This window comes from Hyposmocoma kahamanoa, unplaced genomic scaffold, assembly GCF_003589595.1.
Source record: "Hyposmocoma kahamanoa isolate Upper Pololo Valley unplaced genomic scaffold, ASM358959v1 68, whole genome shotgun sequence".
Taxonomy (NCBI): domain Eukaryota; kingdom Metazoa; phylum Arthropoda; class Insecta; order Lepidoptera; family Cosmopterigidae; genus Hyposmocoma; species Hyposmocoma kahamanoa.
Window position 1 is genome coordinate 1,070,573 of NW_020653856.1, and position 25,877 is coordinate 1,096,449.

The 25,877-nt window shown below is 39.7% G+C and overlaps 1 protein-coding gene across 1 annotated transcript in view; it reads right to left on the bottom strand.

Moving 5' to 3' along the window:
- Window positions 1–203: 203 nt before the first annotated feature.
- The window catches only part of LOC113232277 (protein transport protein Sec31A), a 34,518-nt gene continuing 8,844 nt past the window's right edge, over window positions 204–25,877 (bottom strand). Inside the window, exons 9-27 of the mRNA XM_026466947.1 lie at window positions 25,125–25,286; window positions 24,980–25,054; window positions 24,612–24,712; window positions 21,956–22,068; window positions 18,695–18,789; window positions 15,946–16,002; window positions 14,538–14,622; window positions 13,309–13,419; window positions 11,073–11,270; window positions 9,518–9,720; window positions 8,551–8,718; window positions 7,971–8,070; window positions 6,988–7,122; window positions 6,048–6,292; window positions 5,089–5,211; window positions 2,533–2,769; window positions 1,818–1,943; window positions 1,638–1,709; window positions 204–578 (exon numbers count right to left, since the gene is read on the bottom strand). Coding sequence (XP_026322732.1) covers window positions 390–578; window positions 1,638–1,709; window positions 1,818–1,943; window positions 2,533–2,769; window positions 5,089–5,211; window positions 6,048–6,292; window positions 6,988–7,122; window positions 7,971–8,070; window positions 8,551–8,718; window positions 9,518–9,720; window positions 11,073–11,270; window positions 13,309–13,419; window positions 14,538–14,622; window positions 15,946–16,002; window positions 18,695–18,789; window positions 21,956–22,068; window positions 24,612–24,712; window positions 24,980–25,054; window positions 25,125–25,286 — 2,595 coding nt within the window. The 3' untranslated portion in view covers window positions 204–389. The remainder of the gene's footprint in view (window positions 579–1,637; window positions 1,710–1,817; window positions 1,944–2,532; window positions 2,770–5,088; window positions 5,212–6,047; window positions 6,293–6,987; window positions 7,123–7,970; window positions 8,071–8,550; window positions 8,719–9,517; window positions 9,721–11,072; window positions 11,271–13,308; window positions 13,420–14,537; window positions 14,623–15,945; window positions 16,003–18,694; window positions 18,790–21,955; window positions 22,069–24,611; window positions 24,713–24,979; window positions 25,055–25,124; window positions 25,287–25,877) is intronic.

Consider the following 25,877-nt stretch of genomic DNA (forward strand, 5'->3'; position numbering starts at 1 on the left):
TTAATTTAAATATTTTTATATTAAATTAATAAAAATATAATTAGCATTTTTATTTATTATATTAATATTATCTACCAGTGGCAGTTAATAAAATAAAATGGCAATGGAAATCAATTATTAAAATACAATTCGCCTTACTGTATTGGTTTCTGATACTTAGACAGTAACAGAATAACCAACCACGTGACAAGGATTTCGAACTTTGATTTTATTAGTTATAATAATTTAGGGGTAAAAGAGGACTGCAATAATTTCAATATATCAGGATAATAAAGAAAGTTTACCTTTTAATTTATTAAAATAGCGATCGTATTTCTTTACAAAATTTGAGTAGAAATTATAATATTTCAGCAAACAAATTCCATTACCAACTCTCTTTTCTTCGTTTCTTATCTTAAGTAGACTTGCAGCTGTGTCGCCAGCTGAAGCAGCACCTTGAGGCCGGGCAGGAAGGACGCCGCGGCGGCGAAGTCCGCGCCCGTGGCCAGGGACGTGGCGACCGCCAGAGCGCTGTCGTAGTCCCCGGCGCGCGAGTGCTGCACGCACGTGTGCAGCGTCGACAGCGCCGTCTCCGACAGCTGCCGGGGACACAGAGTCGCTAGCATCATTCGGTACCTCGAGGTCTCCTCAACAATGTGCATGAAATTCGAAACTAGCATAATATAGTACACCATTGCAGGGACCGGGAAGTATAGGATTGCCTGACGAGAGTGAGGCAACCCTTCTCTGTATTATACGAGTCAGGCAATCCCCGTTTTCGCCGAGGTATATACAGTGCTTTTCTCATATAATACAAAAAAAATTAAGATTAATGAATGTGACGATGTTTGACCACCATTATTATATTCAAATATTTTTGTGAAATTACTCCATTAGTTTGTTATAATTATTAATAAAATGATCGAAAAATTAGCGAAAATCCCTTCGATCCCTTTGATAAAAAAAACAAAGACTTGCAACAAGCTTAGTTGACATAGCGCCAGGCACAGTTTGCTGAAAAACGTTGGTTCGAATGCAGTCGGATCAAAGCATTTTTTTCTAAGTGTTTGTATTAAAAATTATAACAAAGAATTTTTAAAGTATATGGTGCAAGTATATTCGTGCTTCACGCGGTCTAGAGACACACGGTGTCCTTAAGGATTTTGTTATTATTAACAGTTATTTCGGTAAACATTTACATGCTCCCTTTGAATGAACAACTTTGTTTAAATTTGTTTTAATTTGATTAAATTTTAGACCACGTTTGAGACAAATAAGCAAAAACAGGTTCATCTCCTAAGTACCTCGTGTATGGACGAATGGTCCTTAGACTATTTTTTCCATCCTCTAAGGAATGGTCATAAAAAATTAAATGAATGTCAAATACGATTCATGAGGAAATGACGCGCAAATTGACATTTTGTATCACTTAAAAAGGGAATTTTTGTTAGTTCGACCTCCTCAGTCGCATTTTGTGCGATATTTAGGTTAAAAAAAATTTGAATAACTAAGCATTTCTTCACTTTGAAATTTTAGTATTTGACACCTCTCACACCTCCTCACCTCCACCATCCCTATCTACTAAAAAAAAAGATGTGTCCGTTAGCCGGCGCTACGCATTCCAAAATAGCGCTGTACCGTTAAACAAAGACACTTACCCTATATTCACGTAGCATATCGTACAAATTTTCTAATCTCTTTTGCACATCTTCTAGTTTTCTCTTCATTTGCTGCAAAAAGATTTACACGAAATTAGTGTTTTCAGTGTTACCACAACGAATAGACTTCAAGTAAAATCGGTGAGTTCGCTGGTGCAGGGAGTGGGGCAGGGCACTGACCGGGTTCGTGGCCCTGGCGGAGCAGTCGGCGCGCAGCGCGTCCAGCGTGGTCTGCAGCGCGACGTGGGGCTCGGGGATGGGCGCCTTCTGCACCGGCAAGGGCTCCGCCGGCGGCGGGCTGTCGGGCTGCGGACAGAGCCGTCGTTACTTCGTTACACTGCTTGCGACGCATTCGAGTCAACATTCACCCAGCAACGTTAATAGGGTCACACATTCATAGCCCCATAGCACCAGGGAAACCCTGTGTCGCGGGTGCCATGGACACACACACATAGACAACCAAAAATTACAGCCATACAAATATTTCTCCCGGCCCGAGAATCAAACCCGGGACCTCTTGCGTGAAAAGAATTCAATCCCGTAGCTTTTTCGCTCAGCATGTCTATACGGTGGTTGTTACAAAAAACACAACACACAAATCAAAAGTGCCAAGGGCTGAAGCACGTTTTTACTAATTACTGAAAATCAGGCTTTTTATTGATTTTTTTTAACACCAGTGACTTTTCTTTAGGTCAATTTCAATTTCAAATTCAAATTATAAAATTTACCAAAAAAATCTTTACTTCTGATTTCTTTCTTTCTGACGTTTTTTTTGCGACAACGACCGCACAAGTGATTACAAAAATTTGTCAAACAATAAATTTGTTTATTTTTTAGTCAAAATGAAAAAGAGCTAACGCAAAAACATCTCTTTCATCTGCCTGCCTCATTGTACCTGCTGTGGGTATCCCTGTGTCATAGTCTGCGGATAATGTTGATACTGCTGTTGTTGTTCCGAATACTGTTGTCCCGGATATTGTTGTTGTCCCGGATATTGTTGTTGACCTGGATATTGCTGTCCCGGATATTGCTGTTGATAGGACGCTGCGGAGTTCAGCGGGACATGCTGCGGTGGCTCCATGCCGAATAACGGATGCGTGATTGGCGCTTGAGCTTGCACTTCTGGTTTAGGCTGCAATTTATGCTACGTCACAATCTCAACACAAAACTTTGACGTACTATATGTACGTCAAAGTTTTGTGTATGTATATAGCATGTATACGCCTCATAAGGCAGTCCTCGCCCGCGACGTTACAGAGTCGCGGGAGATGACGATAGGTGCAATTTCAATTTATCTCTGTTCGCCACGCCACTTAGGTACCCCCAACAAGATATTATATTGTCTTGGTAAATAAATATTTGAATTTTCTTAATTTAGCAGTGACACGTGTTGACAGGTCGCAGTCACTTTGTCAGATATACACACGAGATTATATACCTGAGATAAGTAGATCTATCTTCGGACAAAAAAAATTGTAGTCAAGCCAAATTGCATTTAACATGTACGAATATAAAAGTATGAATCATTACTTTTTTTTATTACCTATCGTATTATTGAATTAAATATTTTCATCCAATTATACTACAAAACTGCTAAATGTTTGCTATTGATGCATTAGCACACAAATGTAACGTGTCGTTAGAACTGTCCTCAAATATTTTCACTTCATATGCATCGCTCTGCAACATGAGCCGTCTCTGTACGTCACGGGCGAGGAATTAGTTATATTATCTAGCTATGGATAACTAGCAATTTTCACAACAAAATGAATTAATGATAAATCATTATCATATTCGTATTTGTATGACGACAATGAAAATTCGTATATTGTAAAAAATACGTCATTTAAATCGAAAACCAACGGGGGCAACTCAAAACACACGGTTAATTTCGATCAAAACCAAAAATTTAATAATCAGTGTGGGCATGCAGTTTTTACACAAGTGAACCGACAAAGAACAAAGTCACACTTTGTGGTCAGGCCTTGACATCAAAACCACGACATTTTAACGTAAAACAAACAGACAAAATGATTAGTGCATAAATAAAGTCAGCACGGGTAACGTAATCCATCAAGTAATACACACACTCCACGCAATTTAATAGGAGTGTTCCAAAATCACACGAGTTATTATAATTGCTCACTAGAGGGCGTTTAGTGAGGTACCGCTGTCAATTGTTAAGACTAAGGTAAAGTACTTTTCTTACGCCTTCTCTATGGTCGCTAATTACTCTAGAACTAAATGCGGGCCTAACGCGTAACAACTGACAATGAAAAAATGGGTCGGTATCATGACCATATTATCAAAATGACCTGATCAGTGCCAATGTTGCCATTTAATTTACATTCCTACCACTGTTCAAGTCATATAATAGTAAAAATGTCGAAAATGAGCGGTTGTTGTGTGATGAGAGTACGGTTGCCTCTCAACAGATAGGCTGATGGTTCGAATCGCTGTGGCGACAAGCTTTTATGACTTTAATTTCTAATTTACGTACGACTCATGATTGTAATTTCTAATTTACGTACATTTGTTAATGTTTAATAGCAATATCAACACAATGTGTCCACGGCTATGATGTAGACAAAATGGCAACATAGTCGATGAAACACTACATTAGTTTGCTGTTTATGATAGTTGTACTACATTGTCAGAAGTGTGTACTAGGGGTGTTTTTAGTTTTCTACACGTCAGTTTTATTGATGAAGAGGACCGGTGAGTTGGCATTTTTTTTAATTAACACATTCTGCCTTGCACTAGGGAAACCCTGTAACTATTATTGCCCGGCAAGTGCCGTGGACATACACAAAGACAACCACAAATTACACCCAAACTCACGGGAGAAGTAAATGTTGGCCATACATATATTTCTCCCGACCCGGGAATCCAATCTTTGCGTGGCAGTCCAGCATGCGCCATTCGGCCACCGAGGCAGTTAATAAATAGGAAGAAGATATCAATATTCATGATTTTTTCGGCATATGGAAAATACAGACAATAACAAGTAGTCGATTAGTTATTACATTTAGTTATTTAGAACACCGTTAGTGCATTGCAGTGTATTTGTTACAATGAAAGATTTCTACAAATACGAAAAGGAAATTTTGGAAGGTAAATAAGTTTGAGAGGGGTCGGTCGGAAAGCAACGTCTGCCCTACGCACGCCCTCTAGCGGGAGCAAGAGAGCGTGTACCTCGCGGTGCCTCCTATGCTCAATGATGCAGCCCCAGCGCCGGGTGCCGGCGTGCAGCGCAGACATCTCGCCCCGCGCCGGCGCCGCGCCCTACGCACCGCTTTCAAGCTTAACAACTAACCGGGCGTCGTTCGGGTTCGAGAGCTGCCCTCGGTCAGATTAAAACGAGCGATCTTTACTTTCGTAATGAAGTTCGCTAAGAACCGTTCTACCTGTGTTTTGTCATTGCTGGCTTCGTGTACTTGGTTTCGCTCACCTTGGGCTTGGCGTTCGGCACGGGCGGGTCGTTCCAGCCGGGGGCCGCGGCCTTGGCGGCCGGTGGGGGTGCGGGGGCTTCTATCGGAGCCGCGGGGGTGTAGTACCCCCCGTTCATAGTCTGCTGAAACATTTTCAATATTTATAGAATTATGTAGCATAATAATCACGATTAAATTTTTAAGACCTCGGTGGCTTAACGGTTTACATTGTGGGTGCTGGATACGGATGTCCCGGGTTCGATTCTCGATAAGACCAGTTCAGAATAGAATAGACATTTAATGCAATGCAAGCAAAATAAAATAGAAAGAATTAATAACAAAAAAAATACAAAAACAAAAAAAAACAAAGTAAAATAGAACAGATAAAAAGCAATAAACAAAATACAAAATATAACAATTTGTACTGTCATTTGTGCGGTTGTGGCATACGCAAAAAGGCTTCAGCTTATGCCACAGCCATAAATTAGACTGTGGTTGTCAATGTGCCCTAAGCCGAAATGAGTGACGGAATTTGGGAAATAAACTTTTCTATATTGGTCTGAGTATTCTGAGAAGTGCCCAGTAATTCCGATGAGCTGGTATTCATAGTACAAGGAATTAAATGGAGACCAGACAATATCTGTGGTTGTCTGGCACATAATTTAGTAGCAGAAAAGCTCCTTGTGAAAGAGTTCGTCTAGGGAAGTACTGCCATCTTACCTTTTTCTGCCGTCAAGCAGTAACGTAAGTATTACCGGTTTTAAGGATAAAGGTTTTGCTGATGAAATTACAGGCACATGGGACTTCTCAATTCATGTCTCTGGGTGATGGGCGCAATGGCAATGCCCCAGAGCTCTTTGCGATTTAAAGCTCTGAGCTCATCAGGCTCACTTCAGACAAGACCCATTGGTGTGCGATCGGGTTGGTAGGCGCAAATCCACTTTTAAGCACGGTCGCTGACTTTATTGAAATGACATACCTGGTTAATAGGTGCTGGGTTAACAGGGTTCAGCGGGTTCATAGACGCAGAGTTAAGCGGATTGATGGGCGCAAATCCACTGTTGGGTACGCTGGCTGAGCTATACTGGTCAGGCAAGGGGCTGTTGTACCCTCCCGCTAAGCCGTAGGGCAACGGTTGCTGGTTGCCGAAGTTGTATTGGTTGTAGAGAGGCGCCGATTGCACCGACGGGTCTACTTTGTATTTCGACCTGCTCGTTATGCCACCTGCAAATAATTAAGGTTATTTTAGATTTATGTATGACAGTAAAAGTAGCAATTTTTAACGCGATCGTGGCAGAATACTTGCGTCGTGGGAAACTGCGGTATTTATGCTGAGCCAGTGCCTTTTCACTGCCATGACTTCCAAAACTATTTACTTTAATAAATTACCCTTTTTTTTTTAAAAAAAAAAATTTTTTTTTATCCATTTATCTATCAATTTTTGTATAGTCTCAAAATTTACCAATAAACGGATGACCCGAGAATACGTTTCCTTACTGTACAGGGGCAGAAAGAGCCTTATTCTATTGTTTCTGAAGCACACTCAGTAATCGCCCAGGGAAGTAATGCCAGCTTACTTATTTCTGTCGCCAAGCAGTAACATCAGCATTACTGCGTTCCGGTTCAGAACGGCAATGGTGCAGGTCAAATTACGGGCACATTTGACTTGTCAACTCACATCTCAGGGTGACAGGCACAGTGGCACTGCCCCTCAGATCTTTACCATTTAAAGCTCTGTGTGGCACTGTAACTATCATGGACAGGCGTGTAGTTTACCATCAGGCGCACGACTTGTTCGTCCCGTCACTTGATTTTAAAAAATAGGCGAACTCTGAGCGAGAACTAAGTGGTGCCGGGACATCAGAGAGTGTGGGCTTAAATGTAACCTGCGAAGGGTCTGGTAGAGGAAGGAGCCTCACCGCTGGCGGGGCCCACGCTGCCGGGGCGCGGCGGCGGCGTGTGCGAGGCGGGGGGCGGCGGCAGGAAGGGCGCGGGGGGCGGCGCCGCCACCGACGCCTGCTGCCACGCCGGCAGGGGCTCGTACGCCGGGGCCACTGCGGGACACGGGTCACTGCTCCACTCTTTTGCTCTTATACTGGAGCTTGTGGTCAGGGTCTACTGTGCCCTGCTCTTCAATTTACATCGTCGCTAGTGACCGCGTCAGGTCTGTCAATCTTGTAAGGCACACTGTACAGGTCGTCTAGCGACCGCGGGGAAAAATAAAATGGTCTACTCGAATAGTGCGACAGCATGCATGGTCGCTAGCGACAATCGACTGTTATCTCATGGTAGAGGCATTGTTTACTAATTAGGGCACACAAAAACGGCTGTCAAAACCGCATGTAAATACTATTCGAATTTTAATAAGAAAATGATTAAATGTAAAAAGTAACAATTTCGGCAACATGAGAACGATTAAAAAAAACCTGTGAAATTGGTTTAATTTAAGATACATGGTCCAGTCAAATATATATCAATTTTGGTGCTGCTAAATATGACCAAATTTTATTTTTAATATGAACAAAGATATATATATACTTTATTATTATAAAATCCAGTTTTATATTATAGCCAGCTTTTCAAATTTTGGCACTTCATTGTTGAAGATATTTTTAGAGTATTTTTATTATATATACCTCCATATATGGACATGAATGTTTTAAATGTTTCCATCACTAGATCTCACGTAGTTCATAATTTGCAATGCAAATAATAATAATAATATAATAATAATATAATATTGATACACGACGCATTATTTATAATGTGAACTGAATTGTAAAGCTCTAGCGCGCACTCCAAAACGAATCCGATAGGAAAGCTTTGATTCCAGTGAAGAGTCATTGGCGAGAAGTTCCTTCCACGGAACTCGTAGTCGACAAGGAGCTAAGCGCCCACTCACCCGCGCCGTAGGCGGAAGCGTCCCCGTGCGCGAGTCCGTGGCCGCGCTTCTGCGAGTGTGCACTGACGGTCCGCGAGCGGCCCCCGAACTGCGGCGCCGGCTGCTGCAACACCAAGCTCGCTGCTCAATACATTGCACACGACTAACCGACGTGCAACTGCCCTTGCAATTTCTTAGTATTCTCTGCTCTTCAATGGCGAGTTGATGGCATACATACACATTTAATTTGAAGACTAAATTGCTGCTAAACGAGGTAGAAATGAATGAAAAAAAACATGAAAAACATTTCCATTCTAGTTTGAATAAGGCAACATCAACCCTTAGTGATTAAATGAATAAATGCCATCACGCCCATATCATCGACACTGTATTGAAGCTAGATTTTAGCAAAATAACCAATAATTGCAATTATAACCTCAATACTCGACCCAAGCAAAATGAATCGTATTAGTACGGGAAACATTTAAAATGTTATCGACTAATTTTATTCAAAGTATCTTTAAATATTTCCCGAAGAGTTGTAATTTTGCTGGTGCGGCCATCTTGCACCAAGGGTGCGATACACGAGTAAGTTACTGACGTGACTGGTCCGGCGCTGCTGCTGCACCAGCCCCAGCGCGTGCTGCAGCCGGTCCCGCAGGTCGGAGGGCGGTGAGCCCTCCAGGGTGTTGAGCGCGCTCTGCAGGCAGCCCTGCGCGGCCAGGCGAGACGCGTACGCGTTCAGCACGGCCTCGACGCCGCTCAGGGACTGTGGAACATCGGTGTACTATACAATATCCAGTTTTATCACTGACTCGATATGTACTTATTTCTAAATGTACTTGCAGTCAGCATTAACTGTTTGTATTGACAGTGGAAATCAATCTTGTAACTTTCATTTTTATTGAAAACGATCATTGCAGAAAACGATAACAATGTTTAACAAAAGATTTTGCAAATGAGGAAAATTCAGAGCTTTTCATGCTCCGATTTAAATTAATTAAGGCGGTGGCCAGTGACCAATGTGCACCATTGTTCGACATCTCTTTTTAAATACATATTTTGTGGATTTAGGACAAAATTATCATAGTAACTAGTATTGGTGAGTATTGATTAGTGGATTTTTGGTATTACTAATAATTATGTTCTAATAGTAATTGTAATAGTTTTTTTATGAAATATACTACAGCATAATTTTTCTTGAGGGTTTGATACACCATTATTGACAGAAGTTTCAAAACAAAAAAAAGTATTTTAAATTTTTAAAATGTCGATCGTTGGTGCCATCACGCTAATATAATATAAAAGTGCGTATAGATCTGGCGAATGCGCCGGCAACGCGAAGAAATCGCACAGTACATTGCTCGTGTATTCGTGCAACGAGCGTCTGCGGTCAGACCGAAGAGAGTACTGTACCCTAGAGACGTAGCTTAGGATGCGTAGCGAGAGGCACTTTATAAACATAAACTGGGATTAACTTCACAACTTGATATTTATTACATTGCTTACATGTTTACTTCGTGAGGCTACTCTTAGACCTATCAAGACGCTCTTCTCTTCCAACCCACCTGCAAGTGGCGTCCCCTGGCGGCGGCGGCGCGGCGCGCCAGCAGCGCCAGCTCGGCCCGACGCGCCAGCTCGGCCGCGTCGTCGCGCCGCGCCCGCCAGCGCGCCAGCAGCGCCTCGGGGCTCATGGCGCACAGGTAGCACACGGTGGCCGCCTCGCCCAGCGCGGGGTCGCCCTCCGCGGCCAGCCGGTCGCCCAGCATTTCTGGAACCGTCCCCGCTCTGAAGGGCCGCTTGTGGATCCCCACTTCTCTCTTATTTCGACACGCGAACGGACACTTCGATTGTTATTCATAATGTATTCTTGTCGAAATTTATTCGATGTAATCGCAACGGGGTCGCCTCGCCTGTGGAACTAACCTGTAGCCGTGCACAAAACTCCCAGGCGCGACATCGTGCTTGCGATGTATATAAATGTTAAGAGCAGAGGAAAAATTCCTAATCTTCGATTTGATTTTAGAGGGGTATATCCACTTTAAAGTTAAAAATAAAATATTGTATGAGTAACTACACGATATATTCAAGCATAGACATTAATCAGAAACATAAAACAATAAAGTTTCCTCGATAGATAAAAATCACGAAATGACCTCTAATTTTCACATTTGAAATGCTACAGGTTATTAGGACAAAAATTAGATAATTAATTATATTTATGCACGACCGACAACTATCACTACGGATTTTTTAAATCCCCTTAGTTTTAGAGTTATTCCGCTAAAACGAATTTGGTACTTTTAATGCGCAAAATTCAACATCTCCTGTCGCATGTCACGCGAACTTCAGGCATATATTTGTTTCACAAATTTGGGCGGAGCCAACGTCATTGGCATGAGAACTCTTAAAGCATAATGTCAATTTAACATAAACTTATTTATAATATTATTTTTGGGAATCTTGTCATGTTGCTCTCTATACATGTGATATCAAATAAACATTATTATTATTATGGATATCTATTTTAAACTCGTATTAGACATCCCTCCGCTATGAAGATCGCCTACCTTGCAGTTACCCCATTCTGATAGAAAATATCCACAAGTTGCACGAGACGCCTACGCTGAGGAACGTGACTCGAACCAGTACCATTGCCAAATCAAGCCCATCAAACATTTATTCCGTAATCTAGCATCAATTAGGATACTAGCATAAATAGTCCATAAATCCACATTGTTAATTAAATTCTTCATAATTACATTACTTTCAAATCATTTCGATTTATTTTCAAATGTCCGACAGAAGCCCACGTAATTCCCATTATTATTATTATTATTTTGAATACCAATTTCATTTAATAGCATTGTGTGAACACGCATCCCGAGTCGCTCTAATTTGGATTGCCGTTTAGTAAAAAAACTTATTGCAATACAGGCTGTAGCGTAGATAAACGTTGAGTATTTCGTACTTTTCAGTGGATCGACTTAATGGCTTGGCTTTGTGAAATGGCCCGTCAATTAGCCCGTGTAAAAGGGCCATGATCGATGATAATGAAACCGAGTCACCTATAAACGTTGTCAATTGAATTGAATTGTCGTATCTACCGTCAGCTAGACTCACCGATGTAGTGCGCCGCGGCCTCGTGGTCGCAGTGCGTGATGAGCGCGGCCAGCGCGTCCCGCCAGCTGCGCGGCGCCACGGCGGCCACCAGCGCGTCCCAGCGCGACTGCAGCAGGCTGCCGGCCACCAGGCTCACGGCGTCGGAAGCCGTCGCGTTCAGGTGGAACCGCTGCACCTTGTACAGCAGCTCCTGGCTGCCTGCGCACACACGTACCTCAGCCAACATTGCACCTACCCCTGGTACTCAGCCGTACACGGACCTCACGATCTTGGCCCGTTAAATGCTTTTTCTGGATTCTAGTTTTCAATTACATCTTCACTCGTCAGGTCGTTTTTTTAACGCGCGCACTCATGGCCCCGCACTAAGAAAATCCCGAATCGCAGGTGCCATGGACACATACATAAACAACCACTTTTCGGCCACGGAGTTAAACTGTTTTTAAACTGGAGATAGTTAATAAAATGCCGACTGCCGACTCGTTATTTACTAATTCAACATAGTGAATTCCGCATAAAGATCTCTAAGTTACAATTAAGTGTCAGTGCGTAAAAGTATTTAAACTATTGGACTACACAAATGGCACGTGCGTTATCGAAACTGTTCACTCTTTTGTCCTGTACTCTAAAAATTAAGCGATAAAACGAATCGATGCAAATAATATTTCGCCAACTATACTAGTACACCACAACATAATCGATGACTACAATTGCACTTCTTATAATAAAAATATTATCTGGCCCTTTGTCCCCGAACTTTGTTATAGTACCAGCTGTCACGTGTAATGATAATTATTATTATAATCATTTCTATTTCATCCAATTGTTTAAGAAAATATACAGTTTAACAGTTAACTTTACACGAGTTTTGTATAATAAAAAAAATCCCTCATACACTCGTGGCTGTATACCAACTAAAAAGCTTTCTTCTTTCTCCTTGTATTGTGATGGTTACTTTTAAAGGATTTGACAATGCAAAGATAACCGTAAATTAAATCAAAAATAATCGATGAGAAAACTAAACAAAAGTTGGTATGGACCCAGTGTGATTTATATGACTTTTCAACGAAAATGAACTTAAGTGTGATTTGTCACTGATTTCCCACTAAAATTAACTATAGTCTGTCTTTTTTGAAGACGGAGTAAAATGGCAGATCATTGCGCAAAAGTGTTGCCCAATTACAAGCATCTACTGATTGCAGTCGATAAATATTCCATCGACTATCGACTCAATGTTGGTTACGCTTATGCAATAATAAGCCGAATTTGATTCATTTGAACCATCACCGTCCCGTTATTCGTCCAACTGCCGAACACAGGTTCACGTGAATTGTCAATCTTTGTAAGTTCACACATACGTACACTGCATTTAGAACTATGCCTATTAAAAGTACAAAGACGAGACATATTTTAAAGTTTCATCATTTTATTTCAATATAAATAATCAAATCTGCTTGTAAAAATGTATATGAATAAAAATTTATTTCGATACTAGTAGGACAACTGTCAAAATGAGAATTAAGAAGGCAATAACGCAATTAATTCAGACATTTTTGGCAAAGTTGTATCTTCTTTCACAATCCGTCTATAAACGCCTATCGCGAACAACTACGTCACTGTTTAAAATTCTATGTAAACTGGCAACCCTGCAAATGTCATTTTACTTCGTTTTCAAAAAAGACAGATTATAGACTCCTCATCAGGTTCTGATCTGAAGCCATGCTATGTGACAAATCCATAAAAAACATGCGGCTACACGTGGTGGCTCACCTTACAAAGTAAATTACTACCTGAACCCAATTTTACAAAAATCAAACCTGTGTTGACCTTACGTTAAAAATTTAACCATGGCGTGCGAAAAACGCGATTGCCTTTTGTATAATTATATATAAAAATTATGTCCAAGTGCGGTTGCGCAGCGCATCCGTTCTCATCTCATCTCGTATTCGTTCCGAACCAGAGATTATACAAATCAAGAAAACTCGTACCCACTTAGGACGTCTCTTGTACACCTAGAGATAAAATGATCCTTTGATATTTCGAACCGTCATTTCTCAGATTGTTGATTGTGTAGTGCACATATGCGACTCTAACATGATAGATCAACATTTGGTCCAACGTTGGCAATAGATTGATTTGGGGTGAACCACCCTGAAATGCCATTAAATGTGAATTCGGAAATGGCCAAAGCCATGGGAACCGCTATGCGTTTAGAGTAAATGTTATATTATGGACTTACCTAACGAAGCAATAATAAGTGCATCAGCAATTCGCTTAGCGTCCAAACAGAGTTCCACGGCCTCTTCTAAGTTACCGCATACTAACGCACGGCATATTAAGCTTGTTGTATCTGAAAATAAAGTTTACATTACTGAGCCACAAATAAAAACATCATCAACAACACGGTAGTAGATGCGGGTAGGGGACTTCGCAAATTTATCCAAGAATTGTGAACTATCTTGAATGTGCAGTTTCACTGTTAGCAAGAGGTAAATCACCACATGTTCGCGCTCTGCACTATTTTAATGCGCTTCTCGTATCTGCACTAGACTGCGACGTGTTTAGAAGCAGTAGAGCTCTTTGTGAAAGAGCTCGTCCAGGTAACTACTGCCACCTTACCTATTTCTGCCGCCAAGCAATAATTTGAGCATTACAGTGCTTCGGTTTTGAATGGTAAGAGTGCTGGTGCAATTACAGGCACATAGGAGTTGTCACCTTATGTCTCAGGCTGACGGGCGCAGTGGGAGTGCCCCTCAGATCTTTACGATTTAAAGCTCTGAGTGGCACAACTATTGTGGGCAGGTGTATCGCCGGCCGTTACCGCCAGGTCCACAACTTGCTCGTCGCGTCACTTCGTATAAAAACATAGTTATGAATTTCATAGTGCCTTGCTAATTTACTGTAATACTGTGTAATTAAATAAATTAAAGTATTACTACCAAACACTCACATTTGTACAGTCAACAGCACATCAAGCTACACACCTTTGTTCGACTATCGACTCCAGTGAAACGGAACAAGACCTGTTAATGTGTAGCTCTATGTGCTGCTGTCAGTACGTAACTTACAAACGAATGTACAGACGGCTGCACATCAATCTTCTGATTTTATTCCGTTACACTGGAGGCGATATTCGAACAAAATTGTAAAGCTTGATATGCTTTTGACTGTAAATGCCTTCACAGGGATTCATAAAAATCACATAAAGACAAAAATCATGCAAAGGTTGTGTATTCCTGGAACGTTGACTATAGAATACAAAATCTTAACAGAAGCATCAGTTTTTGTTTTAAAACAAAAAAAAAAGTTTTGATAATATTATGGTTCTAGATGCACACAATTTAAGATCAATATAAAAAAATAATTAGCATTTGCATGATTTTTAAAATATTTTCTTTTTTTTGTAATAGCATCAGCTATGTTTACTATTTTGATCTCGAATACCATAGCAGAGTATACGATTCTTACCTTCACCGTTTGGAATGACGACATTAGAAACCGAGGGACTCAAGTCTAGATTGGCTAATTTTCTCTCGATTAAGGTATGTGCGTCCTGCAAATTAAAAAAAATAAGCTCCTTACAACATTTTAAAACAGTTTTTTTAATCACCTCATAGACAGGAAGAGCATTTGCCGTAAAATTACATATCAGAATATGATAGTATGGGGCACCACGACTAGCTATACAGATCTCAAAAACCAATCACTTACATTGAACGTAAGCACTACGAAAACAAAGACAAACAAATACAGGTACACAAAGAAAAGTATCACATTTAAAATGTCACATTTTTGTCTGTGGTACTATTGTAATAGAGTTTGTGAACAGGTTAATTGTTACTATTTTTATGATCTTTTTTTTTATTAGAAACAACGTCAATAGAGAACTAGTGATCATAAAACTTTTTCTGCAGACAACAGATCACACAGTAAAGGAAAACAAACGTAAGAATTGATTACAAATGACACGATAATATGTTATAATTTTATAAAAAGTTTCCGTTGAATGTTTGTTACCCCTGTTTTTTTTTTGAGTTTTTTATAGTTTTAAGTTTATTATATAAATTAAATATGTAAAAATAGAAAGATTCATTTAATCTTTAGTGAATACTACAAGTAAAACAAACATAAAAAAATAAATATTAGACATCACATAACGTCGCTTTGATCCCAAAGTAAATAACTAAAGCACTTGTGTTATGGAAATCGGAAACCACAACGGTACCTTTGAGTACCCAGACACAAGACAATATAGAAAAGTTTTTGTACATTAACCCGGCCGGGGATCGAACCCGGGACCTCAGCGATGGCGACACCATGAAAACCGGTGTGCAAGCCACTCGACCACGTGAGTCGTCATAAATTTAGTGAGTACGTTTGAGAATTTTATTTTACGGTATGTATTAAATTTCTTTGCTTGCAAAATGGCAGAACGAAAGGGCGCACGATAAAAGACCCAAAATTTTCTTCTGTCTAATACTAAAAAAGTACACTTCATGCCAAAAACTAAAAGAAGGTAGAGGTTATTTCATTATTTGCGTTTTTTACCGCCGGCTTGATATTTATATCTACCCGGTTAATAAATTGACAGACGCGGGCTGACATACTGAATTCGTGTTTTAGCCCATTACGTCAATTGCTGTGAACGATGCAGCCAGTTCAGTCGAAGAAACTAGTTTAATTTCATTATCATAGTTTAATTACTAAGATATTTTAAACTGAGTCGTGAGGTGAATTTTAGTAATTTTATTATTCGAAGAATATAAATGTTATTAGCAATGTGAAAAGATTGATCAAACCACTTCAAAGTTAACAAGCGTTAGATTACATTATGCCATGTTTACATCAGCTTGGTGTTTTAGTAGGGTGAACTCACCGATAGGTCAGTGCTTGTGTCAGTGGAGAGCTCCGCTTCTGTCTCGGTGGACTCGCCCTGACGTGTGCAGCGAACAGATTCAATAGTGTTAAACATTTGATAAGGTCGTTTATACTCCTGATTAAGTGTTAGTTGTTTATATACAAACGTAACAGTAAGGTTTGAGGTCCAAACGCATTTGCGCTACGAGATCTTACACTGCGGAAACTCACTATAGGCGATATTTAAACCAATTTGCTCGATATGTCAAATTTTATGTAACCAAAGTGTTCAGTTTTTTACTCATTATGCTCAAGGTGTAAGAACGACTGAGTGCTACAGCCAGCTGTAAACAGTTTACTGTTTAAAAAATATAACCTAACCTATGGTTAAAAAAACTGATCTCAAAAGTCATTCATCCCCTAGTTTGCCACCCTTAGAGGTGGAATATTTTCTTGAAATTTAAATGAGACGACGTCTGAGGTACCTTCTATTCAACAAAAAAAGAATATTCAAAATTGGTTCACAAATGGCAAAGTAACTGCGTAACATACATACAAAAAAAAACATATAGACGAATCGAGAACCTCCTCCTTTTTTTGAAGTCGGTTAAAAATAGAACCGCGCCCGAGTCCTCTCTGATCAAATGCCGATGTCCGAGTGCCCTCGGACCACGTGTTAACACGCTACGAGTAGTCATGCGAATGGACTCAATCCGAAAGTACTCGTGTAATGAAAACCCAGCGTTTTTTACTTATTTCATGACATTGACTGAAGTGGATAATTAACTAAAAAAAATCCCGCGCATATTGTTTCACAGTATATTGTATTGCTCCATACAAACCGCAATTCCCTGACAATTCGCTCAGCGCGTTTTGCTCCACACAAACTCATAGAATGAGCTGCGGTGAAGGTTCAAAATCTCTCACTAGATGTCACTAGCGGTTCAAAAAGTCTTTAACAAAAACACATAGGAGAATTTCAACCACTCAATAATATGACTTCTAGCTCAGTTAGTAAGTCAATTTTGTTAATTCGTGAAGTGCTATATCACAAATGCGTTTGAACCTTTAGATTAAATGTAGCTGGCCACCTATAAAAGCTGTGTTATCAAAAATATTTTCGTTACATTAATAAAAACAAACTATGTAAAGTAGTAGGTGTTGGGCGTAGCAGAAAAAACATAAAGGTAGAGCGAATGGTGTAGAAATAAGATCCTTACGCAATATAGTGTAAATGTTAAAGACAGAAGAACGAACAGTCTAGTAAAAGAACGTTGTGGTGAGTGATGTAGTGAACAAGATCGAAAGGATTGTGACGTAATAATAGATAATTATAATATGGACTGCACAAATTTATTCACCGAAAATAGAATGAGACATGAGGACAAACTTCGACGTACATATCTCGATCAGATTGGGGATGACCTTTAAAAGGTCAGGTTTTTAAGTACAGTTGATGCCCTAGGATACCTGACACTAACCGTCTATTGGGTTGTGAGTAGATCAGTGTTAAGAAAGGTATTAAGGCGAGGTATTTCAACTCGAGACTAGATTTTAGGAGGTGAGATGTGGGGGGAAGCCTCTCGCGTCAATTAATATGAATAAAATAAAAACAGACGGAGAAAATTTTGACACTGATCCGACGTCGACAAGCGCCCAATGGCGAATGACGGGACTGCGGACGGCACAGCGTATCGTTAAACAGCTGGGCAATTTGCATATTTTGATATATATATGTGAATTTATTAATAACTATAGGGCTTCAGTTAAAAACCAAAATTTTGCAGGTTGCCTGTTGCACTTTAGAGAAATATCTCCATATAAAAATTATGTACAAAGTTAGACACTTTATTCTTAAACTATTCGTTTTAGACATTTGCTTTAGCCTGTTTTCAGGATTTTATAGTAGAGTTTAAAGTATATCCTATCGTGTAACACATTCTTTAGACAATATCCTTAAGATATACCTAGTCGTGTATTTTTTATAATACCGTTATTTAATAGTAAATACCTAAACCATTTTTTTTTTTTTTTTTTTATATATAATATATAATATATAACGCACACACTCAACATAGCCCCGCACTAGGGAAACCCTGATCTAACAAAACAGTGTTCCCCGCGTCTTCTCCAGTGATTCGCCTTAAACAAACTTAAGTTTAACCTGTGAGCCATAAAATTAATTTTGGTATGACTTTCTTATTGCATCATTAATGGTGACGTTTCAAGAAACTTTTAAGCTAATTTGATCTTTAATCACATTACATAAAAACCAAAAAGCTGGAATTACTCTACACTTTTCTGTTGGATGCGTAAGCAGGCTCTCAGTACCAAAAGGTCAGAGGGTCAGGTATATTAGGGCATCGAGTGTACCAAGAAGAAACGAACATAAACTAATAGACTTATGAAGGTGGAGGGGGCGAAAGAGGTTTATCAAGGTGTCTACTTCCGTTCACCATCCGACATTAAACCGAAACAATTACTGTCAAATAATAATACTCGACCAAATGAAAAGAAGCATGATGCGTATGAAGCTTCATACTTGACATTGTTTTTTGATTCTGTCGAGTATTACCAATTTGAGAGTATTTGTTTCGGACAGGGAACGGGAGTAGACGTAGCAGGTGGAGGTTCATGATCTTGGCTGGTTGTATGTAAAAATAAATATTCCATTAGGATCATAGTCTACAGCTAATAAAATCTGTTGTGTTGTTAAATATAGGTTATAATACAAAAAGTTAATCTTTGTTATAGATTGTTGTACTCACCCTGCTGAGTCCAGCGGATTCAGAGTGCGCAGCAGTCGCGTCGCCGACGGCTGTCGGACCTCTGAAACGCGACGGGATCTCGTCTTGTTTGAAACCTATTACGGAATGATTGCTATTATTACCAAGCGCTACTAAAGAACGAAAAAGCTTTATTTAAAAAAAATAAAACACGAGAAACAAAACAAAAGTAAAAATGTAAAGCGAAAGACAAACAAAGATTTCTTTCTTTTATTCCAGTTCAATGTCGTCTTTTAAACGTAGATAAAGAAACCTATAGACTTCACCATACCTTCGGTTACACTCACACAAGAAAGAGAAACCCTAATTAGAAGTAGATGACAAGAAACGAGACAGCACATTATCATTTTTTGTATCTCTACGCGTGTCGGCATTTCCGTGGATTAATATAATGACATTTCCTTTGAGTGATCATTGTTGTCTTATAATTTAATGCTATAATAATCAATTACTATTTAACCAATTTCAAAAAGGGATGGGAAAAACCCGGCTTATCTATTCCACAAACATTTGAGACCGCTTTAGTTTTTTATAAAGAAGTATAATCATTTACGTTAACAATTAACTTCAAATTGACTGACTTATTAAATCCACTTGCGCACGCCCATGTTCAATATCCTTAAAAAACAAGTTTAGTCTGGTGAAGTGCGTGTTAGTAAAAGTGTAATATACCTTGAATATGTTTGTATGGCGATAGGCTGACGATGACGATGATAATGATGTTTGTATGCTTATTGTTGGTCCGGACGTAGCGAAACTATACTTATTTTGTTATATGTCAACTTCTATATAACCTGTGTTTTTATCATTGACTTACAAATAAATGGACGACGGGTCTAATACAAAAACCACGAAAAAAATGTCCCAAGTCAACCTATTTAAATGTAGTGACATGTAAAGGAATATGAAAAAGCTAAAAAGTTGAATTTAAATTGTAATGTCATCGCAGTACTGTCTAATTTTGCTTGCTTCGCTGTCAGTCGAACAAACGAAGACTAAAGCGTGAATGACGCTCTGTATACGATTTTAACGCCCTATAAGTTCGGACACTTTTTAGCGCGGACCCGACGTCCATATAATTGTAAGTCAATGACATTTTGCATAGGTCAATGACATTTCGTGAAATTTTAAACTCACCTATTCAGGCATAAAAAGTTATTGACCAATTTCGATTTTTCTTATAATATCAAATGACGGGACGAACAAGTCGTGCGCCTGATGGTAAGCTAAGCAAAAGCTAAACCTGTCCATAACAGTTGCAGTGCCACTCGGAGCTTTTAATCGCAAAGATCTGAGGTGCACTGCCACTGCGCCCGTCGCCCTGAGACATAACTTATTTTATTATTTTTTTTATTACAAAAAATAAGTGCGCTTTTGACCTCCATCTCACCTGATGGAAAGTGACGATGTAGCATGCATTCCGAAACGACGAAGACTAAAGCGTGAATGACGCTCTGTATACGATTTTAACGCCCTATCCGTTCCACCAAGTACCAAGTAAGTTCGGACACTTTTTAGCGCGGACCCGACGTCCATATAATTGTAAGTCAATGGGTTTTCATACATAAATGAGTTATGAATTATGAAAAATAACAAAGGTATTATTGAAAAATCAAATATTGACCCCTCCTACGTAAAGTATCGTATGTCGAAATTGCCAAGTTTACAAGGGAGCGTTCTAAATAAATTGTGGTTAAAAAATAAATTGTGGTTGTTCATGTAACCGATATGAAGGATTTTATAATGCTCTATGTGAGTAACGAGCTATGCCGAATAAAACTGAGAAATGCTAAAGTCACGTGTTATACTCATTTCAGAGAATTCAAAACTTTAGAACGCTCCCTTGTAAACTTGGCAATTTCGACATACGATACTCTACGTAGGAGGGTCGATATGCGCGATATAGATTGAAAAAATTGTTTCATTTCCAATGTGTAGCAACCACCATCATCAACCCATTTATACGTCCAACTACTGGGAACGGGTCTCCTCTCAAGGGTTAAATTAGGTCATAGTCCGTCACGCAGATCCAATGCGGATTGAGGACTTCACACGTTTTCCGAGGGTTGTGAAACTTCTTCGACATGCAGATTTCATCACGACATTTTCCTTCACCGAAATGCTCTTGGTAAATTTCAAATTAACTTTCGCACATAAATTCCGAAAAATTTAAGTGGTGCGAAACCGGATTCGAACCCACGACCCTCTGCTTGAGAGGCAGCAGGTCAAACCATTAGGCTACCACGGCTACCAAACGATGCAGTGATCGCAAGAACCTAAACAAACTCTATATATTTACATTGTACAATCAACAAAGAACTTTGAACCTATGAAAATTATGACCAAGTGACAGTTTTCTACCGATTTATGTGCTACGTCCTTGTACGTGGGGCGCACTATAAGTTTCCGGAATGAATAAGAAAAAAATGCTATAAATGGTCAGAAATTAAGTTATTGTTTCTCAAAATATTCTCCGTTAGCGTTAATGCACTTATTTATACGAATGAACCAATTTTGAAAACATTTATGCTACTCCTCCGTGACAATCTCTGAAACGTATTTTTCATACTCTTCGACAGCCTCCTCAGGTGATGAAAATCGTTGACCGCGTAATTGGTTCTTAATTTTTGGAAATAAATAAAAGTCACAAGGTGCCAGGTCGGGACTGTACGCGGGATGGCTCATAAGGTCAACGTTGTTCACCTTCGAAAATTCATTCGTCTCTCTGGCCGTATGAGAACTGGCATTATCGTGGTGCACGATAATACGGCAGTTACGGTTGTTTTTACGGAGTTTGTCAATAACTTCCGGCAAAAAAATGGTCATGTACCAATCACTATTCACGGTACAACGATTCTCCAAAGCAACAGTAGCCACATGTCCAGTTTTATTAAAAAAAGAAGCAATCATCCGCTTAGAGGCACTTTGCACGCGCGCCACTTTGGTTCTTCAACGCCAAAAGCAGTTTGAAGCCAAGCGAAGCTCCGCTGAGCTGCTGAATTACACTTAAAGTCCTAGAAAATCATACTACGAAAATTTTTACAAGTTAAATCCATGGTGATGTAGACAACCAATTTCTAAAATGACGCCACAATGTAAAAACAAGTGACAGTCAGATGAAACAAACTGTATTCTACAGCCAAAGAGTTCCATTTTCAAATGTTGTAATTACTTTTTAAACATTGTTTATGTAAGTGGCCACTTATAGTGCGCCCTATGTAATAAAACACAATGTAATCTTACCTAACAGATTGAGGACTTCGCTACGGAAGGTCGGCATGAAGTTAGCGCGCAAGAAAAACCACATGTAGCGCTCGTTTTGATCTGACGACGCGTCGCCTTTCTGGCGGCAGTATCTGCAAGGTACACGTCACGAAGGCTATTAATTTCATTTCTTCTGAACTTATAAAACATTTCAAAACTACGTAGTCGTTAAAGGTCTAAAACATCGCCTGTTTGATATAGAGGGCGCTAGGGACGTCACCAGACCCACGGAAAGAAAAAAGCACTGGAAATGCCTTAAGCCTGAATTACTATTAGAACCGCTGCCGCCAAAATTCAAACATTAAAGTAAATAAATTAATTAATTAATAATTTGAAAGATTATGAAATCTCGATAATGATTGGTCGTAGTCTCAAATTTAAAAAGAAATAACAAATTCTGGACTGTTAATACAATTTAAACGTTACCCTGTTGGCATATCGAATTTACGTTCTGATTTTATATTTAAATATGTGCAGCCATGTGGCGGTTAATAGCTGAACGAAATTCGATATATTTATTTACTTCTCCAAAAAATAAGCGACCATATTGAAGCGGTGTATATAACTTACTTTCGTTTCTTGTAAGAAAGAAATTATTCCTATAAACAGAATATTGAAAACTTATTAAAATAAATAAAATAAGACTTAATGACGACACGAAACGACACCCTAGACAATATTACAAGTGCCACTATCATTTTTGCACTCCAAAGTAGCGAAATGGGACAGTTATCTACGATTTTTGAGGTTTTGTGACACAAAATTGACACGAACATAACGTACTGACTGAGCTCAAGTTTGCGGAACTACGCGAACTGTTGGTACGCGTACCACGCAAACTAAGCACTTCTACTGCAATTTTATTATTCTGTGACAACAGTTATACTTTCCTACAGCCATGGACCTCAAGACGACTGCCAATCGCGATATAGTATTTGGTACCTATATAGGTACACCAGATGTCCCGACGAGTACCAAATAGCTATTTTTGTAACTGTTTTACATTGAAAAGATGCAATTTATTGAAGCTACTCTAATTTCTAATGATAGCAAACAAATGAACTAGATGGCGCTTATTGCGCAGATTTTTTTATGGATAGTGCTAGTCGGCCTACCTTAGTAGTGGCCTATTCAAATTTGAAGAAAATATTCCGCTTCTAAGGGTGGCAACCCTCTAAGGGTTTTTTTTTAGTACTCTGCAACTCAAAAGGACTTCTAACCGCGATGCAAGACAGCGTAGTCTAGTATTTGGTACCTATATTGGTACACCAGATGTCGCGATTAGTACCAAATTGTTATTTTTATTTGTTCTACATTGACAAGTTTTAATTCATCAAAGCTTAGAGTAGCTTATTATTCCGGGTGATAACAATCAAATCAGCTAGATGGCGCTTATTGCACACTTTTAGTGCTGGCTATTCTTTTATTTTATTTAAGAATAGCACCATCAACCTATATTTGGAAGCTTTAATTTATAAATTAGTTTGTAACATACAATGACATCCATCTATTAACACGCATATTTGTCAAAGTTTTGAAAATAATTTGAGCTCATGATCAATGTGATGTTACGTTAAAAAAAATCAAGACAAAATATGAAAGGCCATATAGCTCCTACAAAGTTTTTGTAGGAGCTATAGTTTTATTTTTTTGAGTGTCTAGGTGAAATACGTGCGATAGTAGTTGAGAGTGGTGTCTTGGCGACTTTAACGCGCATAGACGGTTTGGTAAAGAATTGCAAAATTTGTGTGCGGAGCATGAATTCAGGTGCCTGGACTGGGAATTTTTGGGAATAGACTTGGACACTTACACTTTTCAGAGCGACATAGATGGAACTAGAAGCGGGCTAGACAATTGTTTAGTATCGGATGCCGCTCGGAGCTCAGTTGTGAATATTAGTATTAATTATCAAGTATGTTGGTCGGATCACTATCCCTTAGAAGTAAGTTGTAATCTGCATATTCTTAAACCGAAAATTAGTGCATTACCTAGTCAAAAAAGGAAAGTTATCTGTTATCTGAGTAAGTTTTTGTTTGTATTACTAACCAATATGGATGTATAACATTCGAAATAAATAGTTTGAATTTGAATCAATATTTGACTAATCGACCCCTCCTACGTAAAGTATCGTATGTCGAAATTGCCAAGTTTACAGGAGAGCGTTTTAAAGTTCTGAATTCACTGAAATAGTGATCACCATAGATCATCTAACCGATATCTAGGATTTTATAATACTCTATGTGAGTAATGAGCTTTGCCGAAAAAAACTGAGAAATGCTAAAGTCACGTGTTATGTTCGTTTCAGTGAATTCAGAACATTAAAACGCTTCCCTGTAAACTTGGCAATTTCGACATACGATACTTTACGTCGGAGGGGTCGTAATATGACAAGGAAAATAAACTTATTTCTTATACTTCATATTAAAGAAGAATTAATTGATAAACTACTCCCAGGCTATCGATCAGCGCAATTTAGATATAAGACGGAATGTTGACCTTTTTCAGAGCTACAATTTGTATTATGGAGATAAGCAGTCCTCTCGAGCTATTTGTCCATGCTACAAGTAATAAAAAACAGAATCTAACGTAGAAACACTAGATTATTTGCAGATTAGTGCAGAAGTGTATTACTCACTCGGCTAGTCGTTCTGTCGCGCTGGGGTCTTGACTGAGACTTGAACTCAGGACTGCGTCCAACTCCGTCGCTTTTTCTATAATCTCCGGTTCGCTCACTACCTGTTAGAGAGTCACCACGCTTATTAACGCGGGATCGCATCGAGCCAGTCAGAGAACTCTTTACGTCTACGCATTAAGAGCGGAAAAGACGTACGTCTTTTTCGTTTTTATTACATAGACCTTTGGACAGGCTCAACGCGACTCCGCGTCAATAAGTGCGGCGACTCTCCCATTATTGAATGTAATAAACAAAACCATACAGTGCGTATCAAAAAGGCTCGACAGTGGCGCTACACCTCTAAAACTGCCGAATAACCAAAGCCGCACCTGACTGATGTAGACGAGCCTCCTCGCGCCGGGCTCCGGGCTGCACTTTTCGAAGGTGACCAGCTTGCCGCCGAACTGAAAAGCGAGCGGGCCGTGAGTGGCGGGCGGGCGACGCCAAGCGCGAGGGCGGGCAGAGGCTACGGACAGCGAAGCGCGCGGAGCGGCGGCCGGGCAGCCAGCGCGGCGCGCGCGGCAGCTGCTGCGCAGGCGCGGCGGCGGCGGGCGGCGCGCGCGCCACGGCCGGCAGCGCGCTGAACGAGTCCAGGCCGCCGAACGAGTCCATGATGTTGCTCTGGCTGTGCGTGCTCTGCGGACCGGACGGCGGATGGCACGTCAGCACTCGTCGGTCGCGAGCACCGAGTACATGACCAGAAATAGAGGCGAAACAAATGCCATAACACATTAGCGATACAAATCTTATAAATATCAACTCCCGTTTGCACTGAAGTACAGACAGGCCAACTACTAACCTGTGCGTCCGTCTCCGTGTATTACAAAAAATATTCTGTATTTACTGTAATAAACATAATATCTCTAACAGTACCGAGCTGTTCTATTCGGTGGTGTGGGAAAAACAGCAAAACATCTAATTACAAAACAAACGGAATCAAGTTTCATCGGTAATCAAATATTAAATATGTAATTTTGCAATTTTCGTCCATTATAGCAAAGCTCAAGTTAACTGGTCGATTGGAAGTGAAACAGTTGACGACACCCAGCAATTGCTTCGAACTCGGGCTGGCCGATCGGAGCGCAGTTATCACAGTAATGATATGGCAGAATAGTTTTCAAACAAATTAAAAGACATTTCGTCGCTATTTCTAGTTATATGCTCGATGGTCGCAAGTAAAAGAAGTATGAAACTCGCGTATCGGCTCGTTTCATAAACCCGCACTCG